Consider the following 16,899-nt stretch of genomic DNA (forward strand, 5'->3'; position numbering starts at 1 on the left):
AAACCATGAAAAAAACTATCTGAAGCCAATGTCTATAAATTAGTTTCCCAAACAAAGAAAGGGACCCGAGGACAGCCAGAACTAATCCAGATGCAGTTGACCTAAACAGACCTAAAATAGACAGAGGACAATGGCTCTGACTCGTTTTTCAATTTTGCAATTTGGATATTAGATCCACTCATGTTTTAGACATATTGGCACTGAGACCTGCGGCAATAGAACAAGACCCTCCATGACCGAAGTGGATTGAATATAATTAGGCTCCGGCCCGATATGTGTCCCCAGGTCGTCTCTCGGTTAATAGGAACCAGGCTTCACATAAAGACCTCTCGCTTTAAAAAACTCCAAAAACTTAACATCAGCAGAAACAGTGCTCCCTTTATTTCTGGATTAAACTTAAACTTAAATGATTAGTTGATTTATTTTGCAACATAAAATTAATTAATTAACAGTTTTTGATAATCAGTTACCCACTTTTCATTTTTAAAGCAAAAACATAATTTGATGGGTCCATTTTTTAAGGCTTTGAAACCTGGATCGACATTAGTTTTCTTGTGCTCTGTTCAGACACCTTTCACAAGCTATTTAACCCTTTGAAACATGGCTTATACAACCATTTATATATATGTATACAGCATTTACATCCCGTGAACAGTCAGAATGGTATACTCATATACCTGCGTGTACCCTCCATTACACCACTACATTACACCACTACATATACAGAACCTTTAAATGTGAGGACTTTATGCTTTTCTTGCTTATATTATGGAAAAGTCTACTAATGTAAAAGGCATCTTTGACTCTCAAAACTTCTGATGGACATTGTTTTTGCTTTACTGTTATTTTACAGACTAAATGATGAATGGAATAATCAGGAAAATAGTCAACAGATTAGACAATAATCGCATCTCCTCTGTGGATAATCCACAGGCCCGACTGTCAACAGTTATATCTTGAAACCTGAGTAAATAAAACCAAAATCATATCCCCATGTCTAGATATCACAAAAGCTAAGTGAGAAAAAAAACGTTTTTTGGTAATTTGGGTAAACAAGCCATTTAATACTGATCTGCTGCTAAGCCCTATTAAGTGACTAAATGCGTCTGACATGCTGTCTCCAACATTACATTATTCACACACATTTTTAAATGCGCTGTGGCTACACGGTTGGCAGAGCCGTTACTGTTACCTTCTAATACCGCAGGTCACCTTGAGAAAGTCTCATCCAGAGAGCAGGACACTGTGAGTGCGATCAATCAGGACAACTCCTCGGCTCTCGGAGGAACAAATCTGTCCTTAATGCTCAGAGCAGCCAACAGAAATAGGTTACATACTGTGCACCATACCTGGGATTTTACAGCGGAGAGAATTGGGGTTAACACTGAGGCAAGTCCGGGCTGAAAATGGTATTTTTCTTTACAGAATGAAACATTGTTTTGACAGTCACGGCTCAAACTCTGCTTGCTCAGCTGTACAAAGGATTCACCGAAATCCAAAGTCTGTTTACCCAACTGCTCTGTCATATTGAAATCAAACACAAAACGGTGCCCAGACATCCAGGAGTTCTTTTTATGGAAAGAAACCAGTCACAAATGACTGCTCTGCTACAGCCCGCAGCTGTGGCGGGGAGGTCTCAGACCGGCCATAGATGGGCAGAGTTATGGTCGAATGAAAAAAGAGCTTAATGGAAAATATGAGCTTTCCCTCCATCTTTGCTTGGACTCTCCTTATCACACTCACCCTCTCCAGTGCAGTCCCTCTATACAGAGTTCCTACGGTCATGAAAAACCTGGAAAAGTCATGGAATTTGCAGTCACGTTTTCCAGGCCCTGTAAAGTTGTGGAACTAGTAAAAATTATGGAAATGTGCTGTGGAAAATAAATTCAACTGCATTAATGTAACATAACAGTTAATATATTTTCTGTAGTTGATGACGTAACATAGCTCTAGTATGTGTTGTTGTGTGACAATGTTTTGGTTATGTTATGTTTTTGTTTATTTGTTCATCATGAAAGTTCTCCCCATGTTTCAGCTCTCCCTTCATGTATGCCCACTAGGCACATCAAATGATTTTTTTAAGAAATGTTGGCTGTAAAGGAGGTGTATTAACCTTTAAATTGCTGTATTTTGCATTTGTTTTACCACCAGTTTTTTAAAGTATGCATGTTTTCTTTTTAAAAATGCTGGTGATTTTGTCTTCTTTTTCAGAATTTGACGTTTTTTATTGAAAACTTTAAAATTTTAGGAGGTTTTTTTTTTTTGAAGAAAACAGGTTGGAGGCACGTTTCCATAAAAAGTTTTTGGTAATTTTTTTTCTTTTCTTGTTTAAATTTTTGTCATTTTTGTTTTCTTTCCGGTGTTTATTGAGGAAACTTCACATTTTTGGCACTTTTTTATGTTTTGGGTTATTTTTATTATTTTAATTTTTATGGTTGCTTGGTTTTTCAATTTTTCGACAGCCCTTGAACACATCAGATGGGTTGCTTAAATTATGTTTGAAAGGAGTTTGAATCTTATATGTTTTAAAAACGCCCAGGCTAGTGGGGCAAGAAAAATAAAATTGGGGTCTTTGAAAACTTATGGGAAAAATTTAGAAATTTTGTCCATGACAATGTGTGGGAGCCCTGTCTATAACCTAACTGACTGGTATCATCAAGTGGGCCTTCTCCCCGCTGTGAACCTGATGACCTCGGCTCAGGCTGCTCCTCCAAATGTTTTCATGCTGCACTCTCTTCTCTTTACTCTGTGTGTTTGTGCTTTTAAATGTGAAGCACAAATGTGTGTTTTTTGATCAGAGAGGCAAAAGATGAAAGTGTTTAAGATGCTGTGAGTAACTGAAATGCTGCTGATTGGCTCCCTGTTTGGATGTTTAGCAATTACATTTTCAATTTTAAAATTCAGGTGGAATTATCTTCAGGAAATACATCCCCCAGAAACATCTTCAGGCATCATGCGCTGTTGTGAGTTAGCTGCACATAAAAAGAAGGGGATGAAAAGCACTTGTGCTTCATCCTTTTTATAACCATCTTCTGAGGGGAGGTATGAAATGCTAAGTGAATTAGAGAAGGCCTTTGTTGTGTGGTTCACGTTCATTGTAGAGCAGCCTCTCATTAATAGGCGTCCACGAGTGCAATGGTACATTGTGTAGGTGAAGAGCAGCTGTGAAGTATTATTGTACAGAAGGCGCCTTTGGCTCAGAAGGCCCTTTCTAATGTGAATCCTTGTTTCTATCATTACAACCCACAGGGAATGTATATATATATTCATACACATGTGCACAAACATTAACACTGTGTGCACATGCAAATGCAAAACAGCCCTTTGGCTAACACACACACACACACATGCAAATACTGTGAGCGACATCTCTCCACTCCCCTGCAGCAAGCAGAAAAACAGGAGGGCAGAGGTGTTACTGCAGGCTAACCATCCACTCTGTCTGCTCCCTGTCTTTCTTTCCTGACGCTGTCTCGCTCTCTGCAGAGCACAAAGAGGGGGCAGACTGGAGGAAAGCGGTGCCCAGCTACACCCAGTCCAGCAGCACCATTGACTTCCGCACATGGAGCTCTCTTCCCCGCGATGACAGCCTGGAGCCGCTGCCTCTTAACTGGGAGATGGCTTACACTGAGACTGGCATGGTCTACTTCATCGAGTAAGTGAAAGACACAACCCACAGGTCATGTGACCATTTAGTGCTGAAATCATTTGAAATCCATCAATATTTTCATAAATGAATTTATTTTTAGAGATTTATCAAATGAAAATGTCAGTTTTTGTGTAGGCTCAGGTTGTATCTTCTATTATTATAAATCATTTTTTAAAATGAATGAGAAAAATTTGTTTAAAAAATTAAATAAAAAAAGGATTTAAAAAACAAGCAAGCAAGACGTGACCTGGAAAAGTGCTTAAAAGAGTTTTGCAACATAATTTTAAATATGTAATAATGATATCTACAAATATATATATATTTCCAGCCTTTTCCCCCTAGATATTTTCCCTTGCCTTTTAAAAGTAAATTTCTAAATCTACCAATTTCTTGCAATTTGTGACACACTTATTACTAAGTGGCTCATTGCCTTTCCCCGTGTTTTTGAAAGAAATTGCACTAGTTTGCTCAAGGTTTAAAGGTTTAAATATGTGTGAAAGCCGTCTTAAAGCGCCACCAGAAAAGTTATGTCCCTACAGCTTTCAAAGGGTTGAAAAGTTTCATCTCAAACTTATCGGAAACTGAGATTTAGTGCAAGACAGATAGACATGCTGTACTGATCCTAAATTGGAAAAATGGTATAGCAGAGGGTTATTTAAGCATTGAACTGGAGCAGTAAAAACATATTAATGTACATATCACATTAGAAGATACATATATACAATATCTATAGATTATAAAAAAATAATAATAATAATGGCTGTGTTGCCAAAGCCTGTTAGTTTTCTGCCAAAAACTATTAAAAACGCACCAATGAGCCTCAACATTGCACTGGGTGAAAACTTTCTTTATTTGCATGAACATGTCAGTCCTGCATGCTGCCATAAATACATGTTAGCACAACAAATGTGTACTAATGTGCAGACAAATGCAAAGTACTCCTGTGGAGTGAAGCCTTTTTTATTTTTTATTACAGTATATGTTTGTGAGCTTAAGCTTAAAGGGTAAGTGTTTTGTTTTCCAACCTGGACCCTATTTTTCCATGTTTTTTGTCTAAATGACTAATAGAAACAACCATTTTTGAAACTGGTCCAGTACTGAGTGAGAGTGCTGCAGCTGGCAGTGGTGACACAGGCTGCAATGTAACCACTTGCAGCATTTGTGCACACTCAATTTATGTCCACAACAAGTGTTTATTTTAACATTTTAACATGAGGGGTTTAAGGGGATTGACTTTGTTTTGCAGCCAGCCCTAAGTGGCCATTCAAAGAACTGCCATTTTTGGTGCCTCCGCTTCATTTTTCAGCCTCAGCGCTTGATATTTTTACATGCAGCTTGGCTTATTTCAGCTAAACCTTAATAAGTGATTGTTGCAACAGTGGAAAGACAAAAGAAGATGTTTTCTGCGAGTATAGTATTTATCTCTATAGGGATCCTTTCATTAAAACGTTATACACTTTGAATAATAATCTGAGCCTGTCAGTGGCAAAAGCAAACACTTAAAGTGGACATAAATTGATGGAGCTAACATGGTCCGGGTGTTGTTTTGCTCAGAACTGGTCCAATTTCAAAAATTGTTGCCATTAGTCACTAAGACTCAAAAACATTGGTTGAAAATAACCAAACTTACTCTTTGATATGTCTGTTGTTGAGGGAACCAGTGGGCTTTTGGGCTTTTCATGCAGTTTGGTGACATTAAAAGAAATAAAGAATAAGCAGTGGTTGGCATTGTCTCCACACATGTTTAAATCCACCAACCGGCTGGTGCCCTTTTGTGGGGAGTTTGCATTTTCTCCAACATTATATGTCCAAAGACATAGGTTGACGGTGACTTTAAATTGCTCATAGGTGTGAATGTGAGCAGGAACGGTCTTCTGTCTCTATATGTCAGCCCTATGATGGTCTGGCAAGCTGTCAGGGGTGTAGCCCACTTTTCACCCAGTGTCACCTGGGATAGCCTCCTCGACCCTGAACAGAGTAAATGAAGCTGTAACAGTCAGATGAGGCTGCACTTAAACAAGATATTAGCTTGATCCTGGCTGGATGATGAAGGATGAAATTTAGGGCAACTGACGACTCGAGTGTTGTTACTTATGTAAATCTTGTCCTCTTGCAGCTGCAGTGGGCTCTGTTGCAAGATGTGATGTTAAAAATGAAAGTGTTGTTTGTATAACTGATGTAATACAGCATTTTATTTATTGCTGTCTTCTTTATGCATAATGAAACACACATGAATGTTTCTGTTTATCAAATCAGTGTGTAATCAGCCTTACAGTCAGGGTAGGTTTGATCCTTGGTGTGTAATGATGGGTTTGTGATCTGCACTGAGTGATCGGAAAGTAGCAGCTGAATGACAACATGTTTAAATACATGGGGAGGAAAGATTGAACTGAATAAAACATACACTTACTAATCCTTTTTATGATAACATACTTGCCGATTCTCAGCCCCACACTTGAAACACTCAGATTTATTCCCTTTAACTGCCACTGTGGTTTCTTTACCGTACATAATGATGTGAAGCTCTTACACCGAACCAATCAATACTTTGATTGCAGAACAATCGAGTAAACAAGCCCCTCTCACAGGGCCCGTGTGTGGGTGTACATACGTGCAAGCATGTGTGTGCGTGCAAGCCCATGTGTTTTATTCATATTTGGCTCTAAGCCACTTGTCTCTAAAGATATCAGAAGACCATTGTGATTTTCCTCCTGATTACACACCCCAGTTGTTTAACACATTTGAGGATAAACGAGTTTGTCGTGTTTCACATTCAGAGGGGTTTTTTTTCTCCCCTCTGAAAAAGGCCACCTAACCGTAAACAGGGTAAAGTGACAGCTGAACGTAAACCAATGGATCACATGTTTCATGATTAATCCGGTGACTATTATGCAGGAAAGCATATTACACAGAAGAATACGGTTACCGTTTTTTAGTCGTGGCAAATCCTTTTTGTCGGCTACTTGTGCCTCTGCAGCGGTTTCTCTGCTTCATAGTTGATATTTTCTGGCTGCTCTTTGTGCTCCGCAGTCACAATACCAAGACGACCACGTGGTTGGACCCCCGCTTGGCGAAGAAGGCGAAGCCCCCTGAGAAGTGTGAAGATGGAGGTATGTAGGCTGCACTACTCAGCCGGTGTACTCAAGCATGCAGTCATTCCATTAACTACTGCACATGTTTTTGCACAAGGGCACACCTCTATTGTGCATGACCCACATTACCTGATCCATTTTTTACACGTCTTTACCAATGACCGTATATAAAGATGGACTCCACTTCCTCCTTCTGTACAAAAATCAAGCCAAAATATTCACAATATGCCTGCTGCCATGCTGCACTGGCGAAGTTCTCACCCATCCATCCAATCACAGGCAGCGCCATGGATCGACACACAGCTGACAATCCTAACCTCAGCCCCCGTTTAATAGCATCAAACAACTAGTTATCACCAGGGATGGATTATCAGACAGCGGGCCCCTGGGCACAGATATATAAAAGGTCAACCTAACCTCTCCTACATAGGAGCAAGACACACACACTTAATAACCGCTGAGCTTCGTTTTGTGTGATTGTTTTGCATCTCTTTGTAATCATAATGCATCTTTTTGTGGTTATGTGTCTCTTTGAGGTAATTTAATGTCTTTTGTGTCTCTCTATAGTTGTTGTCTCTTTGAAGTAATGTATTGTCCTATTTGGTCATTTCGGTCTCTTTTGTGGTTGTTTTGTGTCTCTTTGAGGTAACTTAGTACCTTTTCGGTCATTTTCTGTCTCTTTGGGGTAATTTAATGTCTTTTTTGGTCGTTTTGTGTCTGTTTGCAGTTCCTTTGCATTACAGTTCATCATCAGCGGCAAATACTGGCTTCAGATAGGGCCATTTACGTTTTTGCATCAGCCACCACAGTTCTCCTACACCCTTGGCACGCCCGAGAAATTTAAATTCTGCAAACCTTGCTCATAGATGCCATTAAATCCTACCCACTGGATCCTAAATCAAATAACCAGCCAGAGTAAATTATGACTGTATGACTTGTCTTTGACTTGACACGTCACCTAAGAGTAACCCTCGGCACATCATGGTCACGTGGCCTAATTTACCTAGAGCTGAGGTCTACTTAAAGGAACTCCAGACATGCCTTTGTATCCCCAGGATGCTAATGTGGGCTTAAGTGCAGGCAGAGACAGAGAGTGGCCACGGCTGAAAGAGTGGGACCCTTGCAGCCGGGTTTTAATGGATTTTTACAGGCGGACAGAAAGCTAGTTGGTGTGTTGCTTCTGAAAAGCTACTCCAAAGCTCTCTCTTGCGTAAAGAGCTCTTTTCTTTCTCCCTTTCTCTTTCTCTCTCTTTTCTCTCCCTCTGCCTGATATGTTCATCAGGGCATGACGTACATCAGCCATTCCAGCCGGCCTGCTTGTTGAAACCACAGAAATATTCACCAAATTATTGTAGGCTATTTTCATGGCTACTTTCTTATGCTAAATGTCCCAGTCAAGGGTAAAAGAAATACACTGTTGTTGTAGCTCACCACAATGTTGAATGGTTTACAACTCCCAGATGATTGTCTGCTTAACATGTGTGCTCTTCCTCCTCATCCCTCCATTCTGCTATCTTTACACGTGCTCCCTATTTGCATCTTCACACAAACCCTGTGTTCTGCTTGCAGAGTTACCTTACGGCTGGGAGGAAATTGACGACCCACAGTACGGCACATACTACGTCGAGTAAGTTTTATTGATTTATTGATATGTGTAATTTCCAAGCACTCCAGCTGCCATTATCACAAACACTGCAAATTGCTCTATCAAGCTTGCTCCTTGCAAATGCACACAACACACATTTCACCAGCGGGATCAGAGCACAAGTGCATATTACACTGCTTAGTGTACATTAGCAGTGGACCGGCATAAATCAATACTGTCTAAAAATAAACAAATGGATCGAGCACACGGCTCATTTTGCTCATCTCGGAGTGAGGAGAACAGTTGGAGAATCTGATCAGGATTTTCCCGTTGTTTTATCAGTGGGTGGCAAAATGAAACTCCGCGGGCAACTCTGCGGTGACCTGTGCCTGCACACAACTCTGATTGCACCAGTGTTTGTGCAACAAGCGTGTGTGCAGGATACATCTCTGCATATTGTTTGTGCAAAATGTGTTTTTGTGCTCACCAGCCCAGCAGGAAATCAGTGGAACACAGCCATTGTAACAGCAGTGGAGAGAAGTGGGGGAGACTTTCAACTAGAAGCATGGAGGGAGGCGAGAGAGGGGAAGGAAGGGGAGGTAGCAATCTGTTGTGATGAAAAGAAAATGGGAATGCTCGCGTTGTTTTATTACTCAGACTGCAGAGGGATCCCTCCTAGGGAGAAGTGATACAAGAGGAAAGGTCTTACTGTTTGGACAAGGAGAGTCAATGGCATATAGATGGAGCTTATAGCTGCCAGTGTTTTAGCTTGAAATGAGCTCACTGTGATACAATGGCTGTGGTTTTGTATGCCGGGGGTACAACAGGCTGTTTACCTTGTTGTAGAGGAACAGGATGTTGTTGGCAGTCGGGGGGTTCATTTCCTACAATGTTAAATTGCTAAAAGCCACGGTGGCTCCCCCACATAAAGAGGAGGCAAGCAAGCCTTTACTGTATGTGTGCCGCGTTTATGAATGTATTCATAATGGCGCCACTATAGCATCCCTCTATTAGAAAATCATGGTTCCTTTATAGGGAAGGTGCATACATAATTAATCGCAGAAAAGTGGCACAGTAAGCTCAAAAATCTGAGTCCTGTGTGTGTGTGTCGTTCTGTGTCTGTGTGTACACTGTAAAATCTGACAAGCTGATTTTACTTGAAAAAAATCCAGGAAACTGATTGTCTTGAAAATGCAATACTTAATATCTAATTGTATTCTGCTGGTTGCAAACTAGTCAATCATATTTATATTTTCTTAAACATGTTAACAAAACAGAACTTGCAATTATCCTAACTTGATCATTGGCAAAATCCTCTTTATGATGATCAAGTTAAGTCAGACTAAGTTGGTTTACTGAAGTTGCTAATACACATGACTAAGTAAATACAGCTAAATTTTGAGTAAACTTTACAATTAGGTATAAATTAGATATTAATTAAGACTAATAGTTATATTGACTTTTCTCTTTCAAGGCGATCTGTTTCCAAGATTATTTTAAGTAAAATCAACTTGTCCAATTTTTTAAGTGTGTAACTATTGTTTCTCTTCTCCTAAATCTGAGCTTGTTTATGTTGCAGCCACATCAACCAGAAAACCCAGTTTGAGAACCCGGTCCTGGAGGCAAAGAAGAAGCTGAGCCAGGAGACGGCTGCGATCCAACAAGCCGCAGCAGCACCTTCCCAAGGTAACGACAGCACTGCAGAGCCTGTCCCCCTCTTCTACTTCCTTTCCATTTGGATTGTTAAAAGATAGAAAAAAAACCTTTCAGTGTTTCATAACTGCAGAGGAGTTGAGTAAAGGACGCACAGAATTAGATTTTGCACACATGGAAATCCGCCACGCTGCTGTGGCAACACACAGGATGGTGACCTTTAGAAACACAAGATATTGCACCCTGCCTCATGTGTTGTGACATCTCCCTCAGGTTCAAAGACATGCGAATACATGTATAACTATAATTACTTCCACCAGCTTTCTGACATTCACATTCGTCATTGTCTGTCTGGGTAAAAACAATACTACAAGAAATTCCAGTAATACTGAAGTCATCTAAAATGATGAATCTCTTTGTTGCTGCTGCTTGTAAGATCGCTCTTCCCTTATCAGGGCCTGAGCACTGTGTGAGGACTTTGTCGCGAGGACCATATTTTATTATTTTGTGAAAATGATTTCACTTTTGAGGGGTTAAAGGTGCTGGGAAACTCACAAAAATTTGCAAGTGCATCAGAATTTGATCATTTATGGGTCTCAATTTTAGATGTGACAAATAAAAGTCTCAATAGCAACACATAGAAAATTTCAACAAAGCAGCAGCCGCGTATGTTTAACCAAGAGGTACAAAAATTAGGAGACATATATAACATCCCAAGACTTAAAAAAAAGTCTTTTGGAAACATACACTAAGCCCAACAAGAAGTCAGATATTTTTAATCAACTTTCCACGTTTAGGGCTTTTTTTCCCCCATTTCCAGGCATTGCACTTTAACAAATTCCTCGTAGAGATTTTGCTGGATCATCTTCAAATCTGGGCAGTGCAATCTCAAGACTTTGACGATGCACAATCACAAAGCTATTGAGTTTTCTCTAGATAGTGAGGCTGTGGCAGGGCATTACATTTCCATATTTTGCCATGAAACAGGATGTGGTTTGTAACTCTACTGTTACATGGTCAGATTCACTTCACATTTGTTAAGAATTGTAGCCTGAAGAAGTCATCATGCAAATACAGAGTACCCAAGTAAAAACCTGAAACTTTGAAGCTTTGATTTGTTTTAAAATTGTTTTTTTTTGCGGTTGCTAACACGTGGCTAAAGGAGATGACAGAAAGTCATCATGCCAAGCTGTGTTTGGCACGGCTTTACAGCCTTAATTTGGTGGCAACGTTAAGTCATGCGATTTGTGGTATAGTTCATTTATAGCCTATAATTAGCTTTTTACCTCTGGCGAATACATTAAGGCTTCAAAGTCCAAAAGTTTGTGTTCATTTGTGAAGATTATCTCACTGAACAAAATGTGTAAGTATCATAAATGTTTGTTTACCACAGAGCTTTTTTTCTGCAATAATTCAAAATGCAATGGAAAAATCCCACAAGCTTTTGAGGAGGGAACCAGTGTGAGGTTAACCTCTGTGCCTGCCGGCAAAAAAAATGTCATCCCTGTAGCACTCTAGCAAGTTATAGTCACAGCGCAACCTACGGGTAACAGAAAATTACATGTTTTATACTTTGATGAAATGCTCCTTGCAGGTTGACCAGATCAACCTCAGAGTTTGGCAGAAAAATCTGATATCTTTGATTATGCGTAATATGTGAAGATTTGGGGTTTTCATTGCATGGTGTTTCTGTGGCAGCATGGCAAATTTTAATGTTTCGACATGACACCGTAAGCTGTTGTAACTTGACTTTACATAGTCCAATCTGCTCCAAATTTAACATGCTGGATAAGAGTGCAGGTCTGAAGAGACCGTCGTGCCCATATTGCTTTAGAGTTATACCGCAACCTACTGACAACAGGAAGTGCGCTTCATGTGACAAAGATCCTCCAATTTACACAAAATTTACATGATGTGGTCTAGACACGATATATAGCAATGTGTAATCAGTGCGTGTTCTCCAGCTCTACATAGTAACCACAGAAAGAGGTACACAATTTGCAGAACGTCATTTCCAGCACCACACACTGCATGCAAAAAATAAGATCTACGTAAGTCGTGCAAGCATTATTCAGTGATCACAGAAATGCCTGTTCATCGCTGCTTGCGGCTTTAAATGTCTTCTTATGTTTTGACCTAGTACTTATATAACTTCACTGTGACGTTGTGATATCCAAGAACAACAGATGTGTTTTGGGCTTTTTTGGAGCTATGTAACAGCTCCACTGAACTTCTTCTATTTCTGTACTCACTTTAAATCACTCTTGACATAAGCATCAGCTAATTGTCCAAAATATAATTGTAGTTTAATTACTTTGGCTTATACTCTGTACTGAGGCCAACCTTTCTGACCCCAGTCAGTGTTCTGTGATAAATGTTTTCTGGGAATAGAAAGCAGCAGGAATGTCATCGTTTCATGCGAGGTCAGCTGAACATGTCAACTTTCAAATAGCCTCAGACTATAATAGGTTGTCAAAATGAACCAGTTCTTCTGTGGTTGGCTCATATAACACAAGTTTGCATCAGTGCTTTATTAAAGTGTGTTCTTCAGGTTGACAAGCCATTTTTCTCCTGCAATAAACATTATGAATTAAGTATGTTTTCATTACAATGGATGTATAATAGATTACGGTGCAGCAGCAGTGGAGATAGACAGGCTCGTAGCGCTGGCAGGGTTTCAGGGAGTGCGAGAGGGAATGCAGGGGAGGAGGCCGGCTTTTAGCGGTGCATGTGGCAACAGCTGGTGGAACAGCACGTCAGAGAGGCCAAGCATAATCAGACATTTCTCTGCTCAGGTGTGTGGGGACTGAGGAACCCGCCATCGCAGCCCTGATTACCGATTACACACCATAGTGAGCTGTCAGATGGTTGCTATAATGAAAGCAAAGCATCCGTTGGCAGTTACACCTCAGGCTACAATTCAGATTTTTACTGATTCCCAGGAAATTTTATATCATGGAAATTACTGCTATTATAACATTAATAAGACATTTGAATACAGATGGCCTACCTATAGTATATAAGTGAACCTCTATATAGTAAAATCATTAAATAGATTATGCAATCTTACCTCATTTGTATTAGATGTTATTTTGTCATTCTTATTTTCACAATGGCTTTACCTGACATACTTTTGTTTTCTTTGCCATTATAGTGTAGCAGTGATTTAAACCATGATTACTTGTACCCTAGGGGGTAGCCTATTTCTGCAGCTACCAGGGGTAACCAGGGATAATAAATATGTGATGCAAAAGAGTGCCCCAGGAATGAGTCCTAAAACCCAGAAATGTGTTAAGAGATAAGATAAGGGAAAAATTAGACAGGAAATTTGTCTTGGGCTCATTGTGCATAAAGCTGCATCGATACATGGCATCACAGTCAACAACAGATAACACAACCATAGTCAACAATAGACAACGCATCATAAAAAGATAACACCTACTGAGGCGGAATAGAAATAGCAGCTTTACTAATGAATATTTAGATAAATAAAGTTGATATTGCACCTGCCCTAGCAATAACATTAGAGAGTAACGGTATAAAAATAGAAAAAAATAGAAGAATTAATCTAATAAATAAACAATTAATCTAAGGGGCCTGTCACACTGCACAAGGTACGACGGCTCAAAAAACGGCAGTGACAGTGACGAGCAGTGTGATTCCAGGCCTTGAGGGGAAAAGTTAAAAATATTTTAACGTTTATGCGCACTTAAAAACCTACATTTATAGCAACAGTCCTCGGTTTGATCGGCCCTTAACATTAGCCATTTACCTCTGGCTATGCAAAAATCCTAAAAGTGGTGTTCATTTATGAAGATAAACTTGCTGGGCAAAATGTGTACTTATCATAAAACTTGTTTACCACAGAGCTTGTTTTCTGCAATGATCTAGAAATCCAGTGGAAAAAATCCTATAGGCTTTTTTTACGATGCAACCAGGGCGTCGTTAGCTTCTGGTTGACCTACAGAAAAATGACATCCGTGGGACACTCTTCGGACTGCGTGAGGGGTGGATCTCACAGACTGAAGCAAGGCCTCGAAGACATCCTTGCACTTAAGCGGTCCGTTCATTAAATATGCTTAAGCCGTAATAAAATGTAAACAGATGAGTTATGAAATAATTTACCCCCCCATACAGTTGTCATGAATATCAAAATTAGCTATAAAGACCAAAATCGTTTTTGTATCAGGCTGTAAATGTTTGGGGGTTTTTTTGGCTATAAGATTGGGCATTTTAACATGGGGGTCTGTGTTTTAGAGCCAGCCACAAGTGGCCTTTCGATGAACTGCAGTTTTTGGCACTTCCCAATTAGCTTGAAAGGTTACCACTTAAATGTTGTCAGCCAGGCTTTGTGTCCATGTGTCGCTTTGCTCTAAGAAGTTGTCTTCATTGTTTAAGTGGTACTTTCCCTATTAGTCAACTCTTGGCCTTGCAGTTCTTTAATATTCTGATGTTCAAGGTGAATTCTTGGAAACAGCTACCTACTGTCGCTCCACTGATGTAGTGAGAAAGTTGTCCTCCCAATTATGCTGAATAATGTTGCTGGAGATTTACAATACAACTGAGTCACACACGAGAAATCAAAAACCATGGCTGTTTGATGCACTGGATCTGATGTTTTTGTCTGTCTGTAGCTTTCAAAGTCTGCCCACAAACATTGGCACAGAGACCTTCCTTGGACTCTCCCACACAAGAGCAAGCTCGCACACGCCGCACTCACTTCCTCCCTCTGTTTCATTCTCTCTCCATTTCCCCTGTCTCTTTGTTCACGCACAAACATGCAGTCAAATGGTTATTTCGGCACTCACAGGCGGGAAGAAGAAAAAACATCCCATGTTGAGTTTATCAAGCAATTTGAATGTGATTATGTAAATGAGCTTTGCTTGATCCATGCGACAGCGCGGACATCTGCAGTCCACACCGACTGTGATAAGTTACACTAACTTGCAGCCGTTCATGTCTGCGGTAGATGTTTATGACTGCTGAACCATTTGATAGAATGAAAGTGCCTGCATTTAAATTCCCACACACGTCTCTGAAAGTTAGTGTTTTTAAAACTGTAGGAAATGAGAGGGGAAATGTGCAGTTGTTACTTTCCAGTCACACTAAAGACTGCCGTTGTCATCTTAAAATGATATGGAAATAAGAACATTGTAACTGTCCAAATGTGCAACAGAGACGGATAAAGAGGTAGAATTGGAAAAAGATATGCTGCTTTAGATTTACATGCACATAAGAGTTGTTTTCAGAGGAGACAAACGCATGCGTTGATGCAGTTTACTCAAATCCCAAATGAGCTGTGGATCTCAAAAGTCACATAAAATGTCAGGTGTGAGTGCACATTTTCAAGCATGATTACTAATCTTATAAATAAACCTTTTTTTCCTGACAGATTCACATCTTCAGTACAAATAAATTGGCTCGGGAAAAAAAGATTGAAGTATTGTTGGTTTTGGTCTTTTTATGGGAGTTGTTGAGAATTAGAAAAGAGAGAAAAGAAAGAAGTATAACAGCTGCCTCATGGAAAAGGGACTTTTATAGCACTTTTCTTGTTGTTCAACCACTCAGGGAGATTAACACATTCATTCATTCATTCATACACTGGTGGCAAAGGCTACTGTGCAAAGTACCACCTGCTACTCAGTTTTCACATTCATACACAGTCACACAAAAATGGAACAGCCATCAGGAGCCATTTTGGGTTCAGTATCTTGCCGTAGGATACTGAAGCATGTTGATTGGAGGGGCCAGGGATCGATTCGCCAACCTCTGATTAGAGAATGCCCTGCTCTGCTTCATGAGCCTCAGCCTGAGCCTCGTCCTTTAACTATTTTTGGTGATTTTTACAAACTCTAATTAAGAGAGCTGTCTAACCACATCTTTAACCACCAAAGTGGCAGTGAAATTCAGTTTTGGGTATAGTTCTTGTCAACTGTCATTGTTGTTTTCAGAAATACATGTTTAAAAATGTCTAAAATCTCTCTCTCTCTATATATATATATATATAAATATGTATAATAGATAGCTTTAATCATGTTTTTTTTTTTTTTCTTTTAAATAAAATGCATTAATTGTTGTTGATGAAACGCAGATATAATGAGTAATTCCTTGTAGAATCAAGTACAATGGTTCACTGCGTAGTTGTCCTTTAGGTACTGTCGGGTCGTTTTGCTGCAGTTCATTCAACTTTAAATACCAACCAAACCACCGTATCTAAAAGTATAATGATATTTATGATGTACAGCCACATCGCATACTCTCAGTATACAGCACAGCCGCTGGAATGTGCATCATTTGTCACCGGCTGGCTTCACTTTTAGTGTTTTTGAGCCGAAGCTATAAGGCATCCCAGGCCAGAGACCATCAGGCAGCCAGGGAAAAATGGTGTCCATGATCTGAAGTGCTGATACGACAGTAATGCCAGATAGGGGAGGCTGCTCAGTTTAATTCGGTGTGACCCTGACAGGTGGTTATCTAGTGTATAGCGTATGCCAGAGCCAAGCTGCTGGTTCATATTGATGTTGCCACTGACCTTAAGTTGTTCCTTACTCAAGTTATAAAAAGTCCACACTGACAAACCTCTTTTTTTCTGAGTCACTGACTGCAGTGTGAAGGGGAGAAGAGAGGACACTATGCTAAATTGGATACTGTCAGGGGTGTTATATCACTGTTCTGCTCTGCCGTTTTGTAATATGTGCAAGCACATAACAGTTAATAAGTAAATTAGCATCTGAGGCTAACATTTTATATCATTTCATCTGTGTGTTTGTGCTCCTCTCTGCAGGGTTGCACAGAAAGGTCTTCATTGATGTGTTTATCTAGTTTGGGCATGTACATCACGCCTGTTAATTAGAAATGACTAATTACTATGTTGATCCTCAGCACATAATGCGTGTCATCGACATTCAATGCAGACATGG

The 16,899-nt window shown here is 39.9% G+C and overlaps 1 protein-coding gene across 3 annotated transcripts in view; it reads left to right on the forward strand.

Moving 5' to 3' along the window:
• Window positions 1–16,899, forward strand: part of magi3b (membrane associated guanylate kinase, WW and PDZ domain containing 3b) — a 181,853-nt gene that overhangs the window by 143,271 nt on the left and 21,683 nt on the right. For all 3 annotated transcript variants that reach the window (XM_042509055.2, XM_088069105.1, XM_088069106.1), the window contains 4 exons: window positions 3,487–3,655; window positions 6,680–6,759; window positions 8,311–8,368; window positions 9,906–10,012. In XM_042509055.2, coding sequence (XP_042364989.2) covers window positions 3,487–3,655; window positions 6,680–6,759; window positions 8,311–8,368; window positions 9,906–10,012 — 414 coding nt within the window. The remainder of the gene's footprint in view (window positions 1–3,486; window positions 3,656–6,679; window positions 6,760–8,310; window positions 8,369–9,905; window positions 10,013–16,899) is intronic.

The sequence above is a fragment of the Plectropomus leopardus genome, chromosome 2, assembly GCF_026936395.1.
Source record: "Plectropomus leopardus strain MGB_pleo_1.0 chromosome 2, ASM2693639v1, whole genome shotgun sequence".
In the NCBI taxonomy this organism is placed as follows: Eukaryota; Metazoa; Chordata; class Actinopteri; order Perciformes; family Serranidae; genus Plectropomus; species Plectropomus leopardus.